The sequence below is a fragment of the Nanorana parkeri genome, unplaced genomic scaffold (assembly GCF_000935625.1).
Source record: "Nanorana parkeri isolate BGI_ZX_2015 unplaced genomic scaffold, ASM93562v1 scaffold1882, whole genome shotgun sequence".
NCBI lineage: Eukaryota > Metazoa > Chordata > Amphibia > Anura > Dicroglossidae > Nanorana > Nanorana parkeri.
The window spans coordinates 86,057-111,240 of NW_017308150.1; the positions used below are offsets into that span (position 1 = coordinate 86,057).

General features: G+C 44.1%; 1 protein-coding gene across 1 annotated transcript in view; it reads right to left on the reverse strand.

Moving 5' to 3' along the window:
* Positions 1-8,440: 8,440 nt before the first annotated feature.
* The window catches only part of ANGPTL5 (angiopoietin like 5), a 29,745-nt gene continuing 13,001 nt past the window's right edge, over positions 8,441-25,184 (reverse strand). Inside the window, exons 3-8 of the mRNA XM_018571969.1 lie at positions 23,656-23,764; positions 22,698-22,786; positions 21,200-21,300; positions 18,792-18,912; positions 14,572-14,757; positions 8,441-8,841 (exon numbers count right to left, since the gene is read on the reverse strand). Of these exons, the coding sequence (XP_018427471.1) occupies positions 8,522-8,841; positions 14,572-14,757; positions 18,792-18,912; positions 21,200-21,300; positions 22,698-22,786; positions 23,656-23,764 (926 nt within the window). The 3' untranslated portion in view covers positions 8,441-8,521. The remainder of the gene's footprint in view (positions 8,842-14,571; positions 14,758-18,791; positions 18,913-21,199; positions 21,301-22,697; positions 22,787-23,655; positions 23,765-25,184) is intronic.

The following is a 25,184-nucleotide window of genomic DNA, read 5'->3' on the forward strand; positions in this document are numbered from 1 at the left end:
TTGACAGCATTCCCTTTTGGCAGTATTCACTGAAATTATTATTATACAGATGGAACTTGTGTAAAATGTGTGAGCTCCTGGCTCTGTGTTTGGTTGATGCTCACGGAGTAGGGACTGCAAGTGCTGTTTGGCCAACACATGGCCATTGTCTTTACTGTGCTCTGATGCTGCCTTCACAAAGACACATGCACAGTACTGGCAGCTGCAAAACACTGCACCAAAGCAGGCCTGCTCTACACATGCATCAGCCAAACACAGCATCAGAGCACATCACGGCCCTGGTGATGTATTCAGCCGAAGCATAGACAGTGCAGGCAGCGCACAATGGATTTTGATCTTAGTTGTGCCCAGGTCACTCTCCTCATCTGAAAAGTAAGTATTTGGGGAAAAATAAGAAAATTATATATATAATAGCTGCTGGTTGGGTGGAGCCAGTGGTGTCACAAGGGGGTGCAGCCACCATCAGAGGGGGTAACACCAAAATGACTGACGACTTTATGGACCGAGAGCATGACAGCTGCATGAGAGAGGAGGGGACGTCCTCCCTGTCTCTGCCAGCTTCCATCACCGAGATGGCCACTGGCTGTTAAGTGCACGTAACGTCATTACGCGTGCTCGTGATGACGTCCTGTGTGATGATGTAATGCGTATGCGCCGGGTGACACCCAGCCTGGGGACGCCTCTTGGTGGAGCTTACTGTAAAGAGCAATATAACAGTGAGGGTTTAATACTACTTTCAGCTTTAAGTCCCCTGTACCTGTATCCTGTAAGGCGGCGCATGTTCATCAAAGCATTGTAGCATGCAGAAAGGAAGTTAAAATTTACGAATGGTTGATATATTCCACACAGCAGTGGTGTGAACAGACACAATGCAATGCCTGGCAGGGTATGTTAATTTGCATGGGCCTTTGTAAAGACAAAAATCTGCTTTAAGTTGTCATAATATTGTCATATTGTGATTGTAAAGCTGAATTCCAACCAGACCTAAAATACACCTGCACTGTATGCATCTCCCTACTTCCTAATTCATTCTGGGGATCTGTGCTAAGCGAAACTCTCCTGCCGCGTCCTGAATATTTCCCCTCCAGTCACGCTCTGACACAAAGAAGCAAAGCCCTGCCTCTACCACGATGGCCACCTGCACAAGGAGACACACAGCAGATTGAGGCATGGTAAGTAAGTAATGGGGAAAAGATCAGCTGCAGGGAGACCACAGGCAATACTGGTGAGTAGGGATGAGCTTTGGGTATGGATAATTTGGCCAGTTCGTCTAACTGGCAAACCTCTGTTTGTGTCCTTGAAATCAATGATGCCATAGGGCCCACACAGTCTTTGGTTAACTGGTGGCTCACCTGTGGGTCCACTAGTGTCTTAGCAACCAATAATACTGTACTGCCCAGCTGCTAGCTTCCTAGCAACCATTGATGCTCTAATCAGCAGCATTGGTTGCTAGGACATAGGTGGCCTTATGTTCATTTCACTTGGATATCTGCTGAAGCCAGATTTTTGGCCAGGCCAATGTGTGCATCACTACTAGTGACTAGTCCTTGCCTTTTTTGGGGGGGCACTGCTTTCAAAATACAGGTCCTCTTCAGCACAGCACTTATATTATGAGATGTATGTTATGTTTTTTTTAAAGCTGTAGATTGAAGTTATTGTGCTTATTTTTGTATCACACCCTTCTCCTGAGATTCCTTCTCTTGGCAGTGGATATGTTTATTCGGCGATGCTAATATTACATTACCATTTATTTATTATATATGGCAATCTGGCCTACATCATAGAACCTCTAATTGTATTGTTTTAGAGCACTTCAGCACAGTAATTGTAATGAATTAACATGAATAGAATGATTTATGGCTCCTGTTCATTCAGTTCTCAGGATGAATAATACATGAGACCAAATCACATATGGAATTAATTTAGATTCTCTAGAATAAAATTATTTGGATTTCAAAGCACTAACAATAACAATGAGTAGAGTACACTGACAAGGTGCAAAGAGATGTAAGCCATAACATCCAATTTGATATCAGTTTCATTGATGTCAGGTCACTCATTCGAGATGTGAAGATAGGTCACCAGCACTCCAAAATGCAAAGAGAATAATATTTATTGCAAATAACGTCACAAATGTCAAAAATTGTTGTCGTTTCCGGGCCGTTCAGGGTCCCTTCCTCAAGGTGACATAGTGACAGGTCCTGACAGGTGATGTTATTTGCAATAAACAATCATCTCTTTGCATTTTGGAGTGCTGGTGACCTATCTTTACATCTCTGAGGTTCTTCACAAAACATGGCTGTCACTTTGAGCACCTATCTTATCTACACTAGTCACAACCCTGTATGTGTACAGCAGGCACTTTCATCAATTTAGGTCACTCAATCGGACTGGTAGCTTTGAGTTGCTGGTACACTGCTCTTTGACTTAAATAAGCCAATAAATGATACAATATTAAAAGTATAAAATGTAAGATTACATTGGATGTTGGTGTCCCCTGTCGCACTCCATGGTTTCCATCACGGGCCCTAATGTCACTGGGACAGCTTACCAGTTATGGCAGAAGAGCACAAGGAAGGCATTTGATATGCACCAGGAAGTGTACCAATTACTGAAGACCTTTCAACAAGCTTAGGCTGGCCATAGATGGCTCAAATTCTTACTGAACCGGCCAAAATTTGAGCTATCTATGGCCAACCAAAGCTTATTTAAAGATCTTTAGCATCTGGTAAGCTTCCCGGAGCTGTTGGCGCCTCTGCAAACACCACTTGTCCCACCCATCTTTGTCTTAAATTGGCTTTTGTCAAGATAATGCACATCACTTCTGTGTACAGTGATCGGAGGAGAGATCAGTGGCTGGAAGCCATGAGTCTCTCCTCCGATCTATCAGGGGAGACCCTCCATGCCGGTCCCGGTCTCACACGAGGGACAGATGAGCCCGGGAAGCCAACGGCGGCACCGGCAGCCAAGGAGGGGGGGGGAGCGGGACATGGCGCTGTACCGCACAAGCGATCTGGTGCCTGTACAGACGCAGGATCGCTTGTATTTAAACAGCAATCGCCTGCTGTTTAAAACGGTACCAAGAACCCGGCTGCAGCAGCAGCCGTGTTCTTGCTATAACCACTTCCGGCAGATGACGTACAATTACGTGAACCCGCTGGAAGTGGTTAAATAAACTTGCTAATTAAAAAGGACTTGCAGAGAAGAAAGTAAATACTCACCTTTGCAGGTACTTTTTTAACAATAAGTTTGTTTCAGTGACTCTTTACATTGTCTTCCTACTTTCAACTTTAGAAAGTTGAATTTGGATTGTTTAATAATCGAATTGCTGAACTTCAATTGCTTACTGCTCAAAAATGCATGATTTAAAGTTAACTCAGTTCAGGATGGAAGACTACAGAGATATTAATATCAATAGACATAATAATAGCACTGGTCTACAAAGTTTGGGAAATGATTGACCTCCTAGATAAAATGTGTTAATTTTTACATATTTTGATTAGATGAATTAGAAAACAGGTGATAAAGGTGCTGGTTGGTTGGCTAAAGTCTTCAAGATATTTCACAATAAAGATTTATACACAGGCGAGTATATATGCCTACAAGGGAGGGAGGTGTCTGATGATCACGATGCCTCGTAACTTCTCGACAAAGTACGGAGGAACAATGACAATGGTACCACAAGGAAGTGTATAAATATATCTTCACTTTGAGACTGTAATTTATTGTTCTTTTATTGCAAGGTACATTAGTCAGATCTACGCATCATACAGTTACATCTGGTGGCTTGTGAAAGTGTCATTGCCGAACATTTTCAAGGAACAGTTGCGTGATATTTTCCCTCAGAAGCCAAGATGCCTCGAAACTGTGTAAACAACGCAGATAACTTCTGCTACATTTGTGGCAAGGTTACATTGGCATCTCAAAAGTGCAGTAGGACGGCAGTGGTATAAAAAAGGCGTACCACCTATATTTTGGATGCAAAATAGGGGATCAGGACAAGAGTTGGGCCCCTCATTATTGTTGCATTACATGTGTAACTTATCTGCGTCATTGGCTAAACAAGAAGAGAACGTGCATGCCTTTCGCGGTCCCAATGATGTGGAAGGAACCCACCAATCATAGTAGCCACTGCCATTTTTGCATGGTTCCCCCAATTGCAAAAGGGATCTCAAGAAAGAAGAAGTGGAATATACAAATATTCTATCCGCACTGGGTCCTGTACCCCATGGTGAGGACTTGCCTATTCCAGATCCACCAGAATCCTACTCTCTAGGCTCAGATGATGATAAAGACGATGAGCGCAAAAATGTTACATGAAAAACCAATAAATGAATAGAAAGTTATGTTATTGGTATCACCATAAAGATATATTTATAATGACTGATGTGGCACCATTCTCATTGCTATATCACATTTTGCAGAAAAGTTTTGGAGCCTAATCGCACATCTCCCTCGTAATTTTGAATTATTTTGATGCAATTTTGACCTGAAGTTGTAGCTTGGAAACTGGAGCCAATTAATAGTCAGGACTTAATTATCCTTTATTTATTGACCCATTTCTGGTAAAATTTAGCTACTTTCATTTCCGAGGCTTTCTCGTTGTAGACCAGTGCAGGTTGCACACTTGGGAGGTGATTTATAAATCATTCAAACAGAGTACAGCTATGCGAATGAAATGTGCAGCACATTATGGCCACTAGATGGAGCCATGGAACATAGAAATTCAGCTCCATCTAGTGGCCACAATTTGGTCAGGGGTGGGAAACTCTAGCCTTCCAGCTGTGCATTAACTACAAATCCCAACATGCTTCTGCCTCTGGGAGTCATGCCTGTAAATGTCAGTCTTGCAATGCCTCAAGGGACTTGTAGTCCCACAACAGTGAGAGGGCCGGAGTTGCCCACACCTGCCCTTGGTGGTTTTCAGACTATGAGCTGAAGCAGTTCCTATAATGAATGCTAAAACACATTTCATAGCTGAACAGAACAATATCCTATAATCAGGGGAAACAATGAGGAAAGGATTCTACAACCAGACTGTTACATTTGACAAGTTTATATTGATGTCTGAAACCAAGTGAAGCAGGACGGTGGATTAGATTCACTAAAGTAGTAGAGTATATTCACTCTCAAAGTGAACTTTCACTTTGCAAATTGACTCTTCCCTGTCTTAGTGAACGAGGTGAAACAGTGAAACTTCACTTTGCAAAGGATACCCAATTGTGGGCAAGGAAAATAAAAAAAACAGGATTTTTGCTTACACATGAATAGATGATTGAAGTCAGCACTGCTTAAAGTGATATTAAAGCGTTTACTGTTTTTTAGGGATTCCTACTGTTGAGGTGATCACTTATAGCCAAGGTTCTCAACTGGTGGTTCACAAACCAGAAGTGGGTCACAACCCTGTGTTCATTGGTTTACCACGTGCTTCCCACTGCGCTAGGTGAGGCTCCTGAGCCGCCCCATGAGCAGTACTGTCAATTGTCATGCTGAACAGCCATTCAAAATATGCTGCCCGGTGCCGAGTGTCAGCTTGAGGTGAGGTTGGCTGCTGGTATGGCCGTGAGGGAGCTCCATCCATACATGCATTGCTTACAGCGCCTTCGTGTGCAGTAAAGAGGTGCCTTGACCAGAGTGACGTCACATTCTGGCTCCCGGCACCTCTACATGGCACGCAAGGGAACTGTACAAGCAATAAACATATGGATGGAGCTTGGTCACAGCACAGCAGTCCACACTGGACCCCAGGCTGAGGATGCACTCCAGTTCTTGTAAGGTAGGGAGACTGGGTGGATCGTAAAAAAATTTTTGGGAATGTGTGTGTGTGAGATTGTGTCTGTGGTTGTGTGTATCTGTTAGTGCTTTTAAGGTCCCGTTCACATTAATACAATGTGTTAAACACACAGTCCTGTGCGATTAATGCACTGTACCAAGCAATCGCACCTACCAAATGTTCTGTTGCAGGTGGTGTGTTGCGTTGCCATTCCTTTGAATGACACCCCAAACGCACCTCCTGCCCATAGTTTGTCTGCACTGGAACATGCGGTACCCAAATGCTGTGCATTCCAGTGCGGTGCGACTTAATAACCAAGGACCGATGTTGGTCCTGAGGTTACACAGGTTGAAAACCACTGACTTATAGTACATGCTGCTTTTTTTAGAATTGCAGTTGTCCTATCATCTGGATTCAGCTGTGATACTCAGCACCATTGAAACATTTCAGTTCCAGAGTGGTTCCATTCTCTTACAAAGTCCTATAGATTCACCATTACGTGCGCACTCCAAGCCGGAAGCTGAGTGCATCAAAATGAACACACAGCCCCAAAGCCTTAGGACGTCAAGCCACTCCCCTGTTTCCACCTCCTCCCTCCTCAAAGCTAATAGATAGGCAGCTGCTGTCCCTTGTGACTTGGTACACAGAGCGCACTCTCCCAAACAGGAAGCTGCGCTTAGGGATCAGGGGTTGGTGCCAGTGTAGTTAATAACATGTAAGTGATTGGCACATATAGGAACTATACAATGTACTGGAGATTGTTTCTTTGGTAGATGAGAATATATTCTCTACAAAAACGTTGAGGATGTAATACTATTTTAAACTCATTCACTAAGCTAAGTGTAACGGATCCCCGCCATCTGCGCATGCGCAACCTGCACGTTCCCACACTGCTCGGGAACGTGCCATCCCGCGCAGAAGTGGTAGATTACCAGCATGAAAACGCGCCATAGCCGTGCACAGGAAAGGACATCACTGGCCCTATATAAACCCAGCAGCAGTACCACCATGTTGCTGGTTTATCGTCAGCTAATCCTTGTTCCAGTGTTTTGTGATATCTTGCTTGATCCTTGTGACCCGGACTTCCTCAACGAACCTTGAATTCTGCCTGCCTTGACCTCGGAACTGTTATTTGACCATTCTTCAGCCTAACCCCTTTTGTACTGGAATTGCCCGCTTGGAACCTGACCTCGGCTCGTCTCATAGGCTTGCACGGTGCTCAACACCACTGGCACTCCTGCCACTTGTTGTCCCGCTGGGCTCTGTTCCCATCATCAGAGTCTACCAGGACACAGGGTGCAAGGGAAGCCTCCTCTCACATCCGGTCTCCCAGAAGGTACGTAACACTAAGGCCCCATTCACACTGAGCGACATGAAAATCGCGCGATTTTGCGCGACGAGCGATATTGAGCGACTTGTCGCGCAACTTTTTCCTATTGGGCTGTATGCAATCAGGAGCAATATCGCTCGAAAAAAGGGTCATGTAGGAGCGACAAGCTACCAGCGACGAGCTACCAGCGATATTGAGCGATATTGAGCGACGAGATGTGAACAGCTCCATTGAAATGGTTTGGAGAAGCTACATAGAGCGATATCGCGTGGAAATATGAGCGATATCGCTGCAAAAATCGCTCGATAAATCGCTCAGTGTGAATGGGGCCTAAGTGGATTTTCTCTTGCAAAGTGAATTTTCACTAAGCTAAGTGCATGAAGGGAAATTTCTTCAATCGCCCAACCATGTGCAAGCAAATATCCTGTTTTTTAACTGCCTTTGCACATGATTGGGTATTCTTTGTCAAGTGAATTTCACTTTAGAGGAGAACTATGAGGTGGGTGCTTTTCACTCACCTCATAGTTCTAGCCGACCTGTGACCACAGAGATAGTACCAAAAAGGAAGGGGGGGGTCAGATTCTAGTTAGGGAGCGGTGGAAACCAACATTGGGAGAAGGGGGGGAGGGGAGCAGAGCAGAGCAGGTAGGAGAGAGGGGCGGTAAAGAGGTATGAAGGGAAGAAGGGTGGGAGATGAGGTCAGTGAACCAGTGGGCCAATCGCCATTCCCCTGGCAGCCGTCGCTACGTGTTCGGTCGCGGCCTACCTCTAGGGGAGATCCTGTAACAGGGCATGAAATTCGGATGCCTGCGTAAAAGCGGTCCAATAGAACCATGTGCTGCAGTGCGTAGCTTGTTGGCCTCGCCCAGACCAGACCAGGTCCTCTATTCTCTCCACCTCTCCCACTTTATGAAGCCCCCATAGTTCTCCTTTAATGGAAATGAAAAACAGCGGCACTCCAAAAATCAATTGTGGCTTCTTTTTCTGGAGTGCTGCTAGCCTTCATTTCCATACTATTGACCAGACACGAGCTGACCTGGCGCCCATTGGACAAGTATTTGTGGATTGACCTGGAGCAGCACTGCATTTTGGGCTGTTACTGTGAATTTGCTCTTTGTTTCAACGTATTTACTAAAATAGCTGAAAATTCACATATGAACGTGCTCAGTTCCTTTAGTAGCTCGGGGGTCGCTGTTTCAGACAGGCATCACATACCGTTACAGGCCCAAAACTTTATAAAACATTTTTTATTCCAAAAAGTGCATCTAAAAACAAAAAAGCAGACAAGGCTAAATAGTTTTTCAGTTTATATGTTTGTTGTAGTTGTGTGTTTTCTGGGGATTTTCCTTTAAATAAACCATTGTACATACAATACTGAAGTTCTAAAAATTCTATTAACATAATTTCAAAAGTAACAATCATTTAAAAAATGGGTAATGAGTTCTCTTGATTTTCATAGAAGCTGACTTTATCTTGACAATCGAGCCGTTCTCCTTCCATGTGTCCCATTGAATGCCTGCTATATCTATACCTCTGGTCACGCGGTGGACCCCGTTCAGGTTGGCTAAACCACATTGGCGGAACCACCAGCCACTCTTGTTGTTGTGTTGGCTACAGCTGTTCACTTTGGTGCCATTGAAGAAGCATGAAGGATAACAGTTATCATTGTCGATATCGTAGGTGCTAAAGGGCATTGCATTCTGGTTGTCTTCTTTCCTGTACCCACGGATGGCATCACCTGCACGGAAATGGAATATCGATCTTGTTACTTTCTACAGAAATCAGGCCCCTGGTTTATAGTAGTTGTGTACTGCTTTTTCATGTAATTAGACAAGAGGATTATAATGGGAATATTACACTGTAATGTTCCCTATTAAAATCTATTTCTCTGATTATATGATTACAGGTAGGCATGTGATCTATCAAAGTTTGAGACTACATTAGAATGTGTGACCAGGGACGTGGTCACACATTTTAACGTAATCTTGCCCATTTTTTCGGCGGTGGAATAAATTAAGAATTCCAAAGCTTTCTCCGCTGTTCCAGGGCAGATCGGCATCGCAAATCGCATGTGCAGGAGAACCGACCTGCCCTGAAACAGCTGATCGGTCCTGAAATGTCACTTCTCTCCACCTGTTTCCTCGAAAATAAGACCTAGTACTATTTTTGGGAATTGCTAAAATATAAGACCTACCCCGAAAATAAGACCTAGGTATGACCATTCCCCGGGCCGGTGGTGGCATAAGGGGGAATGTAAAGAGCAACAGGAGAGAATCAGCGGTGCCAACGAAGCCAGCGATAGAGGAAGCGAGGCGGCACCAGAGGGAGCAGAGCCGCATAAGCCGATGCTTCCTCTATAGCGCCGGCTCCTGTCACAGGCGGAGTGATACCAAATGCCTGTGAGGAATAGATAGTGAAAGTGCGCTTCGCTCATTCTGGCCGCAATTGGTTAGCAAATTGCTCTTGGAAAGGTACGGCACCCCTGATTGGCCCTAATCACCATATTTGTGTACATGAATACATGTAGACTTTTCTACATGAATAAGTATGGATTGTTGTACATTAAAAAAAAAAAAAAAAAAGACCTACCCCGAAAAAAGGACCGAGTGTGTTTTTTTGAGGCAAAAAAAAAATATAAGACAGTGTCTTATTTTCGGGAAACACGGTATATATGACTACAAGTCCCAGCGATAGATTAAAAATGTAAATAATCAGAACAGCTTTTTGCTGCGTGTGAGTTCCAGAGCGGTAGCTGCTGGAACGCACCACGATCGCTGTGAAACTCCCCCCCCCACACGTTTTGGGGCGGGAGGGGGCGTGGCGGTGCATTGTATTCAATGGCACCGCTTCCACGCCCCCCCCGCAGTGCAATCGAACGCATGGCAAAGCCTAGCCCTATTTTTTGCGTTTGCAGTTAAACAGAACGCTGACAAAGTTTTGCCACGTGTGCGATCGCACTGCGGGGTGGGGGGCATGGAAGTGGTGCCATTGAATACAATGCACTGCCACCACCCCCTACCGTCCCAAAACGTGGGGGGGGGGAGTTTCACAGCGATCACGGTGTGTTCCAGCAGCTAATAAATACAAATACATGAACACAGTGAGACACACACACATACATACATAAACACACACACACACATACATACATGAACACGGTGACACACACACACATACATACATATATACACAGTGACACATACATGAACACAGTGACACACACACACACATACATGAACACATACATGAACACAGTGACACACATACATACATAAACACAGTGACACACAAACACACATACATACATACATGAACACGGTGACACACACAACACAGTGACACACACACACACATACATACATACATAAACACACACACACACATACATACATACATACATGAACACGGTGACACACACACACATACATACAGGTGAAACTCAAATAATTAGAATATCGTGCCAAGTTCATTTATTTCACTAATGCAACTTAAAAGGTGAAACTAATATATGAGATAGACTCATTACATGCAAAGCAAGATAATTCAAGCCGTGATTTGTCATAATTGTGATGATTATGGCTTACAGCTCATGAAAACCCCAAGAACCCCAAATCCAAAACCTCAAAAAAGTAGATTATTACATGCAATCAATAAAACAAGGATTGTACATAGAACAATATCGGACCTCTGAAAAGTACAAGCATGCATATGTACTCAGTACTTGGTTTGGGCCCCTTTTGCAGCACTTGCTGCCATTACTTTTGCACAATATTCTAATTATTCGAGTTGCACCTGTACATACATACATAGTGACACATACATGAACACAGTGACACACACACACATACATGAGCACAGTGACACACACACACACACATACATACATGAACACAGTGACACACACAGGCAGACACACACTACCGTGTTTCCCCGAAAATAAGACACTGTCTTATATTGTTTTTGGCTCAAAAAAACACACTAGGTCTTATTTTCGGGGTAGGTCTTATTTTTTTTTTCTTTTATGTATAACACTCCAAAGTTAATGCAAATCCAAATTAAATAATCCAAAATGGCGAAGTGCGCTTTCACTATGGATTCCTCACAGGCGGAGTGCATTTGGTATCACTCCGCCTGTGACAGGAGGCGGCGCTATAGAGGAAACATCGGCTTATGCGGCTCTGCTCCCTCCGGTGCCGCCTCGCTTCCTCTAGCACTGCCTGCGTTGGCACCGCTGATTCTCTCCAGCAGTTCTTCAAGTTCCCCCTTATGACACCACCGGCCCTGGGAATGGTCACAACTAGGTCTTATTTATGGGGTAGGTCTTATATTTTAGCAATTCCCAAAAATGGCACTAGGTCTTAATTTCAGGGTAGGTCTTATTTTTGGGGAAACAGGGTAGTGCTTGCAGCTTAGGACCAGGAGGCAGTGAAGAGAGAACGGCTCCTCCCACAGTGCAGGGACTCAGAGAGTGGCCCCAAGGAGGTAGTGTGAGGCTCCAGAGAAGGCATGTAATAGCAACGGTCACAGTGCTGCCAGAGCGGCTCCAAAATATGCACAGGGGGCGGGGTGAAGCTGAACTGAAACCATTGCAGCAGAAGCCCGGAGCCCGGCGTCCACACCAGTACATCTATGTTTGCGGCTGTGCTGTGATTTTTCCGCCCCCTCCCGCTCTCGAGGGTGGTTGTCACCCGGAGCGGAGACTGGCTGACACCCCGCTGTGACGTCATCGCGCATGCACGTGACGTCACGTATGCGCGGCCCTCTAATTGACACTTGTCGGCGGCCATGTTGTGATGGACGCCGTCAGAGAGAGGAGTGGACATTCACCCGGCGGGATGAGGTATGCCGTTGGGTCCCATCCTCTCTCCTGGCACCGTCGGGCTCTCAGTCCATGACCGAGTGCCCGACTTTTTAGAGGGGGTGACACCAAAATGACTGTCAGTCATTTTGGTGTCACCCCTCCAACGGTGTCACTCGGGTGCGGGCCGCACCCCCCTTGTGACGCCACTGCATTGAGTAGCACTGAATACATTGTGTACGTTTTTCATATTTTAAAATACTTGCTTTTATCTTTTTTCATCTTTTGTTGCATCTCAGTGCTGCATGGAGACGACTTCCCTGCTACTCAGGAAGCCAGGTGGCAAGTCATTACACGCCGCCTGGCTTCCTAAATGGGACTTCCGGTATTGGTATTTGTTATCGGCGAGGACCGGAAAACAAATATTGAGACTCGTTCTCGTTACCGAAAAACTGGTATCGGGGTATCCCCACTAATGTCCATTTCTCCTGGAGGAAGCAGCATAACCCTACGTCTCAGAATTTTTCAGAGCTGTGTCCCTCAATGGTTGATCGAAAAAGCACCCATGGAAACTAAGGCCCCGTTCACACATTTACGTTTTGTCGCGCGTTCAACGCTCTATGAACGCTCTATAAAACGTACAGACATGAAAATCCCATTGTTTTCTATGGGTATGGTTCACACTTTTCCGTATTTCCGCCCGTCTGAACGCCCTAGAAAACGGCCTACGCTCAAACAAGTACATGTACTTCTTTGGGCCGTTTTGTAGGGCGTTTTCCATTGGGATACAGCCAAGTAGCCTTCGGAATCGCGCGACGGTCGCACAACTTTTTTACCGCGAATCGAGGTAAAAAAAACGCGCGACAGACGCGCATATGTAATACGCCTAGGTGTGAACGGGGCCTAAGAAGCAGCTTAAGCTCAACAGGTAATTATCTTCATGAACTATCCTGTATCTATAAACAGAAAAAGAGAGTCCTTCTATGTAAACCATGATCTCTATGAGGACACACAGATCTTCAGTAGAAAGCAGCATCTAGGATCTCTGCCAATTAAAATATATACTTTATTAGTAATCCATAAAATAACAGATGAGCCTTGTGTGGGCTACAGAAACCTAAACTATCCCGAGTAACAAATGATGTGGCTGAAAAACACAATACAATTGTTCTCATCGCTGGGAGATCAGAGCTGATAGTTTTCCGTGCAATGTTCTTGGCACTGAGAACTAATGTGCATAGTAAAGCTGCTCAGTGTTTTAAGCTCATTCTGAGTAAGAAAGTATCCATTACACTCAACCTTTACATTGTCTATTCAGTACTGTGTTAGTATAACTTTTAATGCAGTTATCCTTTAAAGTGACCCTGTCACTGCAGAATCATTTTTACACTCAAAGCAGCCTGTAAAAGAAAGAAAAGACAATATACAGTACCTGCCTTTCCAAATATGCAGCATTCCAAAAAAATACTTTTAAGTTATACCCCCCCTCCGCAGCTGTACAAATATGGCAAGATATATGACAAAATACTGAAGCTTGGCCCAGTGGTAGATTCCTCCATCCACACAGTTTAGCGTAGATGGAGGAATCTGTTGCACTTTTTCCATCTGACCATAGAAAATCGGCAGATAATCTATAGGTGTATGGCCGGCTTAAGTTTTATACTTCTCATTCCCCCCACCTCTGCGTTCTTTACTGTGCTGCCTGCTGGGTTCCAAACAGCTTGCTTACCACAAGTCTATGCTGCATATGCGTAGAAGAATTCTCAATTCATGCTTATGGAAATGCTGTCCACCATTGGGGCAAATAATGAATGAGCTTTGCATAACTATTAATAAGTAGTCCGAACAGGAGACTTTGGGAGAAAATACTGTGCGGTGCCCTCCAGGCCAAACAGCAAAGATCTCGGAGGAGAGGGGACAAGTAAGTATAAGACTTGTGAGGGAGGGCTGGGGGGGGACATTTACATCTACAGTTTAATATGCTTTTATTTTGCCCCTGTCCATACTGGGTGCCTCTTTCTCTATGCAATGCAGACAGATCACGCCTGGTGGGAGGGGTCGGCAGGGTGCTGTGCATAACTTCCTGAAAACATCACAGCTTCATGCCTCAGTACTTCTCACAAGAGCCCTCATCCCTGATGCAGGCAGTGGACTGGCTCTTGGGAGTAGTTATGTAAATATCAAAATGCCTAATAGGTGGGGGTCAGTCTGGAGGATGGGGCATTCCAGAATGCATTTATATGCAGACCACTCCAAGGTAATGCCCACATGTGGAGTCTGTACACTTGTGCAAGAAAAATAGTAAAGCGGGAGTTTAGCTTTAAATGTATGAAAAGTACAGATATGTACAAGGGTGTTAGTAAATATGTTCTTTCTTTGCTTACTATAGTCAAGACCGTTACAGTTTCCCGAGGGAAGCCGTGGGCAGCTGAAGCGGCTGAATGAGAAAAGATGCCTTGTGTATGGATATCTTATCTCAAACTAGATCCTCTGCGCTGATAAAATGTAATTTTGAGATCCCTGATCAACTGATTCGACAACCAGTGTGCGACTAGCCTGACCAAATCTGGGATTCTTTTATTCTGTTTTGCATTAAAATCATAAAATAAACAGAAACAGAGCTGTGTGCATGATCCATAAAAAGTTCCTAAAAATCAATGTTTTACTAACCTGCTGTTCCAAAATAGCGCCCAACATGCATTATGAAAGAGGTCTTCTCATCTTCAATCCAGAAGTTATCATAGGTTGCGTACGCCAGTGACCCGTCTTCAGCCTCTAGGGCAATATTTAGCATAAAACTGGTGTTCTTCTGATTCAGAATGCAGAAGGTTTTCCTCAGACCCAACCAGAACTCCCCTGAAAATACAGTTTATAGATCACGTTCAGTATCTAAAGATGCAATATCAGACAACATTGAAATCAGTGAGATACTAATTCTATCCAGAAAACAACAGAATTTTGATGAAGTCAGGAAGTTCACTTAAATTACTTTATATGAGCCTTGTGTAATCCATTGCAGCAAAATCCAGAGAGTACCTCACAGGTTTCCGTATACTTTGTAAAGTCTGTTTAGTGTAATGCCCCTTCTCCCTCTCTGCTTCCAATCATATTCAGCATGGAGCCTGCAGTGGGTGTGTTTGGGAATAACAAACCTGCATCTCAAATTGGGGTTCTCCCATCACCAGATTACCAAGTACACTCATACACTACAGCATTACTTGGATGAAATACTGAAGTATTGAGCAGGTAGACTATGTTCCCGGTATACATCTAAAGGCACAATTTTTAGTTTTGACTTGACAGAACAGGCATCCCATGAATGGACAAGGAGAGAGTAGGGGCAGGTAAATGACAGGATCTCTCAAAATCCATTCATAGAACACGTTGCGCTTTGTGACAAGAATACAAGGCTTTTTGTGAATGTACGAGGGGAGAGGACGGGGCATATTAATGGCAGCATCTCCCCTTGTCCATTCACTGAACACCTTGCACTTTGTGAGCAAGAATGCAAGCCTTTTTTGTGAATGTAGGAGGAGAGAGGAGGGGCAGGAAAATGACAGGATCTCCATTTGTCCATTCACAGAACGTCCTACATTATGTGACAAGAATACAAGGCTTTCTGTAAATGGATAAGGGGAGAGGAGGGGCAGGTAAATGACAGGATATCCCCTTGTCCATTCACAGAACACCTTGAACTTTGCAACCAGAATGCAAAGCTTTTTGTGGATGGACAAGGGGAGAGGAGGGGTTGGTAAATGACAAGATCGCTCCTTGTCCATTCACAGAACACAGTTTGTGACATGGATACAAGACATTTTGAAAATGCACGAGGGGAGAGGAGGGGCTGGTAAATGACAGGATCTGCTCTTGTCCATTCACTGAACACCTTGCATTATGTGACAAGAATACAAGGCTTTTTGTGAATGCACGAGGGGAGAGGAGGGGCTGGTAAATGACAGGATCTCCCTTTGTCCATTTACTGAACTGTGACGACATGGTGATCAGTTTATGTGTATTGGTTAAGTTAAATGTGTATTGGTATTGAGTTATGTTTGAGTGCGTTATGCTGTGTGACCTGGTTATGTAAAGACTATCAGCACCATCCCTCGTTATCTCCCATTGTACTCTGAGGGAGCTCAGAACAATGACATTCTGGCCAGGCTCCTGCCATGGCTGTCTGGAGTTCGTTAGCAGGTGGACACCTGTGGTGTTGAGCAGACCGATGGTCTGGGAGGAGGGGAGGTGGATGTGATGGGATTATATTCTGATTTCATCACTTGCTGTATAAAAGTTTGTGCAGTTGCTCAATAAAGCAGAGTTTGTTTACCCTACACTCAAGCCTTGGCTAGTGACTGGGGAAACTGGGAGCTACAGATCTTCAGGTTCCAATATCACCTCAGCAAGGAAGAAGACAGCGGCGGACATACTCATCCTGAGTACGGGGGTCCGTCACATGAACACCTTGCATTCTGTGACAAGAATACAAAGCTTTTGTGGGGCAGCTCTGTGCTCAGCGCTGTGCACGGCACAGAACTATCAGTCGCAGCACTTGTAGAAGAGTGTTGAGCCCTGTATCCTGGACAAACCAAGATTACTACAGTAAACAGCATCCATCCAGCCATAGGATACTCATGATTACAGGTATCTGACTTATGGCAATTCCAAAGAATCAAAAAAATCCCTGATGTTCTGCTTTAAATATTTAACCCCTGCATGGCTGGGAAACTGCTGCATTTTTATTTCCTTTTTGCTGCTGCAGAGGTGGCAGTGCTAAGTTATGGTAGCGCCTTTATGCTGATCATCTACTGATAATTGCTCGGCCATGCAGGCAGGAAGTAAACACCCATTTTAATTCTATTTTTTGGCTGTTCTGTATTTCTGATTGGCTTCAATGCCTGCAATCCTTCTCCTATCCTAAATGTTCTTTTGTTTGTCTTCCCCAAGCTTAATAAAATCAGTCCATGCAACTAGAACCGTGAGTCATGGGGCAAAATGAGTCACTGCAGAGCAGTCTGGCCAAGGTACTGGAAGAAAAATGTGAACATAAGACATTTAATGAAGAAAATAAAAAGGTTTTACATTTCCATTAACATGTGCTGCCTACCTGTGAAACTCTGGAACCACTTCTTGTTCCCAGTAAAGGAATAAACACTTTTCAATTATTTAGAACATGTGCTGCCTACCTGTGAAACTCCACAGCCTTCTCCAGTGTATGTAAACCCTAACAATGAACTTCTCTTCTGTTCTTCCTTCTGGTCTGTTAAACATACCACTAAATGTGCAAAATGTAATGTGCAAAAAAATACCTGTAGTTCCTGCCAGTTTGTAACTCCCTGTAGTGAGCTGACAATACTTTACTATCTTTAGTCCTGCATGAGAACTACAGAACAGCTCCCCCAATGTTTTTCTTAGGACAAGAAGTGTGTTACTGGTAGCAATATTAGGAAAAAAAAAGGTGAAAGCCTAAAAAAGAAAACAAATGCAGCCACCAAATCTATGGACTGGTTAGCTGTATTATATTAAGTTTTTTTATCTTGGGTTCAGAAACTAATTGTTGCCCCTTTTTGGAGATGATCTGGATGTTCACACTACATCCAGATCATCTCCAGACCGGACCAGATTGTTTCCGGGCCCAAAATGCATCTTAATGTATCCCTATGCTGTTTCTGGCCTCTGTTTACACTAGCGCAGTCCATTCCAGACCAGACCAGAAAGATACTGCATGTCTCATTTTGTCTGGTCTGGAATGCATGGAAACGCATTAAGAGCACATGCAAATACACTGGAACGCACCTAAAAGCCCATTTTAAACCAAAAAAAAAAAACCCAGCTCCGAAATGCGGCAACATCGTGGTACAATCGCTCTAAAAACACGGCAAAACGCAGTGCGCTGCTTTCCAGATCTAGTCCAGAAAATGGTGTGAACCTGGCCTTAGTCAAGCTCAATAGTAGTAAGTCATATTGTAAACCATTGACTCTCTGTATATCAGGGGTGGGAAACTCCGGCCCTCCAGCTGTGCTTTAACTACAAATCCCAACATGCCTCTGGGAGTCATGCCTGTCACTGTCGGTCATGCAATGCCTCATGGAACTTGTAGTTCCACAACAGCTAGAGGGTTGGAGTTGCCCACCCCAGCTTTATATGATACATATTCTGCCTCCTACCACATGCTCCAACTCTACCTGATATCTGTGTACTGCCTGCATTAACACCTCTCCCACCTTATCTAAGGACCAGAAAATAAGGCGGACACATCTGCTCTCATATAAGCAGCCAGTACAAGTGAAAACTCTCAGGGCTGATTCACATCTCAACATTTGCACTCCGTTGCAGTGTGTTAACACTTATGGTAATGGACCAGGTGTCTCAAGGTAAACTAAAACTCCATGCTGTCCATGCTGGAGGCTAATGTGTTTCATGCACTAGGACAGACTTCCTAAGAGGGTCATGAGATCAGATAATTGTCTAAAAGGGTAGCTAGGGTCAAAAACGGAAAAAAAAAAATCTGTATTTCTGTATTGAATTTCCATAAGTTCTCTCCCACTCCTAATAACCATATCCATATAGAAGTTTGTAAACTTACTTATTGAACATGCCCATAGGATGTACTTCCTCAATGCACTGATACAATGTCACTATATCTTGTCAAACAATGTAACATTATCATTGCTTGCTGGAAGCAGTGCATGGTGGGATATGTAGTCTTGAGAAATCGAGATTGCAGCAGGGAAGGGATGCAAAACACACTGGGCATCCAGGTCCAAGTTGTTGAAAGTGATGACCAGACGGAAGGCAGCACTCAATAATGGATTTGACCCAATGTAATGCAATAGTTAAGTGCTCATTTTAGCCTGGGGTCAAAAATAGAAATGTTTCAATATTCCTCTACCTGAAAGTTCTCCAAATCCTTCCATGTAGTCAAGCCAACTTCTCTGGAAGTCAATTGTGCCATCAATTCTCTTTTGAAGGACGGTCCATCCCCCTCCTCTGTAATCCATGTCACAAAATGCCTAATACGATATTATGGAAGAGTATACATCACAGTAATATAATAAGAAATAGCATTATCATTAGGCAGAATTAGGATTATATGTCATGTACGGCAATGAGCAATAAAGCGTATTTTAGAGTTTTCTCTAGAGTCTATAAAGGAACATTATACTTTGCATGTATGTTTTTGTCTTTATGGGCCTTTGCTCATATTAGTGTCAACACATCATTATAAGCCTTCTACCACCAGAAGCATTGCTGTGAAAGACACATTAACAATGTTCCCATTTGTAAAATCTTTGTTTTGTGCTGGCAACACCACAGCTTAGAGATGCACAACTATATGGAAAACCATCATCATACGGAAAATGCATCCACATTTTGGATGATTTACTAATTCACAAAATGGCTGCTTCGTATACACAGGATCATATTTTTTATACAATTTATACTAAAGTATAAATTGGGGGTTCTTTATTGAAGCAGCTACAAGCCCATGGGGTGGCCATACAGCTGCTTTAAAAAGAAAAGACACCTTTATAAAGCACAACGATGTGCTTTAGAAATGTGCATTGTGCTCCACTTGCTTTGGTACTGCGATGTTAATGTGACCCCTTAAAGACTCCATGGAAGCACACGTGACAGTGTGACAATGCTGGAGAGAAATTGGGAGATAGTGACAGAATGCTATCACCTCCTAACAGGTTTCTGAACAAAGATCTTCATGGCAGGATCAGAAGGTATTATTTAAATAAAATGTACAGATTTGAAGCTGCACTCCAGGCTGGAATGATATCCTTGTTATATCATATCTCTAATGCATCCAAATAGTATTCAGATATGAAATGTGTCAATAAAAAGCTCCATGTATCATGTACAGAACACACGTTTCATCTGCTCCCATATAAGCATTTAAATACCCACCACAGCTATTAAAATATGAAGGTGTGAGAGATATGAAGGCCTCAATTGTAATCTTTCCCCATGTTGTCTAAAACAGTTTTTACTGGAGTTGTGTTTTAACTAGGGATGCACTGATACAGATACTAGTATCAGTATCGGTGCCGATACCGAGTAATTGGGGCGAGTACTCGTACTCACCCAAATGCTCCGATACCGGAACTTCCAGTCAGACCGGCAGTACCGTGAAGGAACATGGAGCCGGCTTTGAGAAATGACTCACCGCCCGGCTTCCTGATTGGCCGGGAATCCATCTCCATACTGTTTGGAGCCAGCTTCCCAGCCAATCAGGAGGACGGGTTGGCTCCATGCTAATTAGCTGGGAAGCCGTCTTTCTGGCCAATCAGCATAGATCTGGCCAAACAGCATGGAGCAGGCTTCCCGGCCAATCAGGTAGCCGGGTGGCGGGTAATGGCCCAACTACCGTCTTCCTTGCTGAAGACGGCTTCCCAGCCAATTAACATCGATCCGGCCAAACAGCATGGAGCCGGCTTCCCGGGCAATCAAGAGGCTGGGCGGCGTGTAATGACCCGCTGCTCAGCTTCCTGATTGCCTGGGAAGCCGGCTCCAAGCTAGCGGGAGTACTGGTACTTGGTATCGGCATATAACCCCTTAACTAAGCCCAAAGCCCAAACCTTCACCCTGGCCTGCAGCAGCTATGCTCAATCATCATAACTCTGCATTGGAAACTACGAGCTGCACAAGTGCAGATCATTTTAACTCTTTCCAAATATATCTCCAATTCATAAACATGAAAACATTCTCAACATTTTCAAACACAATTGATCAAAGACCACTATACTCAGGGATGTCCCTAGCATAATCCCTGCCTGAAGTGGTGTGAGGGGGGACTGGCTTAGGGAGTGCAGGTCACATTCTGGGGGTGGGTGGGAGTTGGCTGGTTGTGGTCACGTTCCTAGGCGGGGGGGTGTTAGCGGAGGGGGGGTGCTGGTGGTACACGCTAACAGCATTTTGGCCGGCATCCTGGTGGTGCACGAGCCAGCTCTGGCCAGCGTCCCGCCCAGCTCACTGACATCACAGTTTGCCAAGAGCTAGGCAGGATGCCGGCCAGAGCATCCAGGTGGGCAGGGAGATGTGCATGGCCCTTACACATTTGGCACTTATGGCCTCTGGAAAGGGGGCAGGGAGATGTGTATGGCCCTTACACATCACCCTGTCTAGCTCTTAGCAACCTGAGACACTTTGACTGCAAAAGGGGTGGCCAGAGCGATCCCAACATCGTGACAAAAAGAGATGCCGCCTGAGGCAACAGCCTGATTATAGGAACAGCCCTGACTATACTTTCCTTTTAGCAAAGTAAGCACTGTCAAATATTGCCTTCATTACCTCAAATGAAAACTGTGTTCCTTCAGGCTGTATTATGTACATTCCACTTGGTGCCCTCGAAAGGGTTCCAAAATTGTCATTAATGTCACTGCAATCAAAGCCTATGCATAAAAAAAAGAAGGACAAAGTTTCTTGCATACACCTCTAAGAAATCTCATCACTATTGCATTCCACACAGTTTCATCTCTACCACATCACCCTTACAATAAGCAGCACCTGTCAGCAAAATAGGCATTTTTTTGTTTGTTTTCTTGCTGATACAATATTCATTTTACTTTAATGGTATGGTGCACCATGTACTTCATGCTTTGTTAATGTCAATACTTCTTAATGAATTCATATACAGTATACTAGTGATGTGCGGAGTTCACCCAAGACTGTGCACAACTGTCACTGACACACCCTCCCGGGCCAATAAGTTGTGGCAGGGGCATGTCCTGCCGCTTTATGACATGTTGTGGCTGGGTGGGGAATGGCTGGGCTGCAGCTGATTAGGCCAATGACAATTTTGCACGGTCTTGGGTAAACTCGCACTAACTAGGTTCACTTCAAGCTGCCGCACATCACTAATATATACCAGAGGTGAGTAACCTTGGCACTCCAGCTGTGGTGAAACTACCATGAGGCACTGCAAGACTCTGACAGTCACAGGCATGACTCCCAGAGGCAGAGGCACAATGGGATTGGTAATCTCACCACAACTGGAGTGCCGAGGTTGCCTACCCTGATATACAGTATACCATGGTTTAAATATAATAAAAACCATGCACCTTTTTTTCATTTTGGACAGAGTTGGGAAGAACTAAAACCCCTTTTAGGTTTTTGGCCATCTGCGACCTGTCGTCTCTCAATTCCTGTGTCTATGAGACAGGATGTGATTAAAAATATCCCCAATGAGACACAGACAGCAAAGAAAAAAACTGCCCTTCCCTACTGTGTCCAAAACTAAATAAAATTGCTTAAAGGAGAACTATGAGGTGAGTGATTTATCTCATAGTTAGAGCCGACCTGTGACAAAAAAAGATGTCACACGTTGACTCTATTGATCGGGAAGTGAGTGAACACACACCGTCACTCGCTCACTTCCCAATCATATCCCCGCAAAGAGCGGTGACTGTCAGTCACCGCTCCCCACAGGGATCCCCCTCCAGTGCTGACTTGAGGAACGAATAGGGGAGGGAGCGGGCATTGCTGGCTCTACCTCTAGATAGGCAGAGCCCGCTGTCATTCACGCAACTGGGTGGATCTCCACAGTATTGTCCAGTATATAGCAAAAGCCTGCAATATACTGAGCTTTGGGTCACGGGAGGTGGTTAGTATATGTCCGCCCGTGACCCTAAAGAGAACTATGGGATAAAAAGGTTACCCCAAAGTTCTCTTTTAAGATATGATTTAACTGATCCTAAAACTGAAGGCCAATCTTGGCTATCGTACTGTGTGATATTATATCTTCTACAACATTTGTCTACATCTTGGTTTTAGAAATTAATATTCTTACCATGTGTGTGGAAAGGTCTGTGAATGAAGGGGTCTGTGTGTTTTTTTAAGACTTCTGCATTCAAAAGAAGAACCTTATTGGTTAGTTCACTCACCTATAGGTGCAACAATAAAATAAATAAATATCTTCACCGAAGTATCTAACAATACACATTTAACCTGCATTGTTTGGGATCTCTATCCCATTCATGTATGTCATAGCAAGATTCAGCCAAATAGAGTACATCATTAATCATATAAAAATCGGATACCCTACATCAATACAGCCATGAGCTGCCTTGGATGGGGGTGTGGCCACCAGCAGGAGCCGCCCTACAGCCAATATTCTTTTTTGTGCCTAGCGTCCTACTCCTGCAAGTGGTAGTATAACCCATCTGTACAGAGATTAAGATCTCTGCTGTGTCCTTCAATGAAGGAAACCAAGAAATCAAGATTCAGCTTTGGATGGATTAGGGTGTATTAGCCATTCACATACTAGACATAGAGTAAGCAAACCACCCAACTATTAACATTATTGTAATTATGGCACTTTGAATGTTAGGTCTAGACTGTGTATGGTGCTTTTACTTTTGCCCAAGTACAGATTAAACTTTACCCTCTGCCATTAAGCCCCACCCCATTATTCAACCGTAATTCAGCAGGTGTCCTCTGTCATTTGGCATCACAGCAGAAGTTGAAGGGTTTCCAGGTTTCAATTTTAAATCAATTAGTTCTATAAACTATAGGAGACAAATGTGGCAAATGTATATTGCGGAGTCTCAGTTTAAAATGGTACAGTAGCACTACTCCCAATCAAAATATATGATTATTGTATTATTTTAGCATTCATTTAACATTATAAAATTAATCAGAAAAGCATCTTGCCCATACATTTTACAAAACTATTATTAAAAAAATAGACAGGTGTAAAATACTGTATTATATATAAATACACATACATATATAATATATTTATATACTATGTGTGTGTGTGTATATATATATATATATATATATATAATTCCATCATACTCTTTAGCAATTTCTTTGTGCCTCTAGCATAGGAAATAAGAGAATTTTGGAGATTTCCTTAAAAAGAAAAATGATATAAAAAAATATGGTTTAATACTTTCATTGTTTCAGTGTTATCAAGATGATAAGAATTGTATAGAGTTCTTAAAAGAATTGAGGCAAATAATAAGCTAATGCCTTTTTATTTATTTTAACCACTTCAGCTGTCACATCTATTTACCCCTAAGGCCTAGCGGAATTTCTACATTTCAGCTATGGGCCTACCTGATTGAGCATAAAACGTAATTATTTAATGTAGCAGTGTGCCCTTTTACTTACCAGGCTTAGATGCAGCTGTAGGCCCCTTAAACTCAATTTTCTACAACTCCCTGAGTTCCTGACATGCCTAGGGAGTATATTTGGGCACCTACACATGCATGTGCGCATGCGCATCGTTCTGCACAGAGGATTGTGCGTGGCCGCATGCTTCTGCGTGGGCATGCGCGCACCTGTGTGCACGCTTCACGGCAGGGGCCCGGACGTGCACACGCGCTCATTGCTAACAATGCCGCCAATCGGACTATTGAAGGCTGAGACACTTTGACCTCCTTGCTGACTGATCTTCAGCTGTACCCTGCCCCTTTATTCCTGAAACCTGTATACTTGATCCGATCACCTGTTACCAACCCATCTTGTTTGACCTCTGCTCCTGCTCTGCCTCCCCTGACCTCGGCTTGTTCTGGACCTCTCTCTTGCCAGGTCCCTGGTACTTTGCTGTCTGCAAGTTATCGACCCGGCGAGCCTCTAATTACATCCTGTCTCCTGATTCTGTACCGCGCTGCCAGATTGTTGCTGACCCGGCTTGTCTCCATTCTTCTTTCAGGATCCTGCGCTCTGCATCCTGCTAAGTAGACATGTGCACTGGCAAAAAATGTGTTTCGTTTCGTTTTGATTCGAATTTTGCTTTATTTCATTTTTCTGGATTTGGGTCCGAAATTCAATTCGTTTCGGGATTCGGAAAAATTAGTTAGCGGTAGTCCGGTTGAAATTTCGTTTCTTGTTCATTGCAGCAAAATGACACTTGAGGAAAAAAAACTTTGTTTTGTTTGTTTACAGTCTGCAGAAGAGGGGGAGGGGAAAGCGTGAGGTTCCCCCCCAATTCATACCAGACCCTTTAGGTCTTAGGTGATCGAGCACCCCCCCCCCCTCCCTGCGCCTTACCAGGCCACGTCCCCTCGGTATTGGGTGTCCCCATGCCGATGGCGACAAGGGCCTCTTCCCCACAGCCCTAACCCGGTGGGTGTGGGGGTCTGCGGGCAAGGGGGCTTATTTGCATTGGGGTTACCCCTTTAATTAAGGGATGCTACTCCCCCCCCTTGTGAATGAGTAAGGGGTACTTGCACCCCTGCCCATTTACTAAAGGGTTAAATAAAATAGTTATCAAAAAGTCCAGACTTTTGATAAAATCCCCCCCAATAAAAAAAAAGTCCAGCCGCAC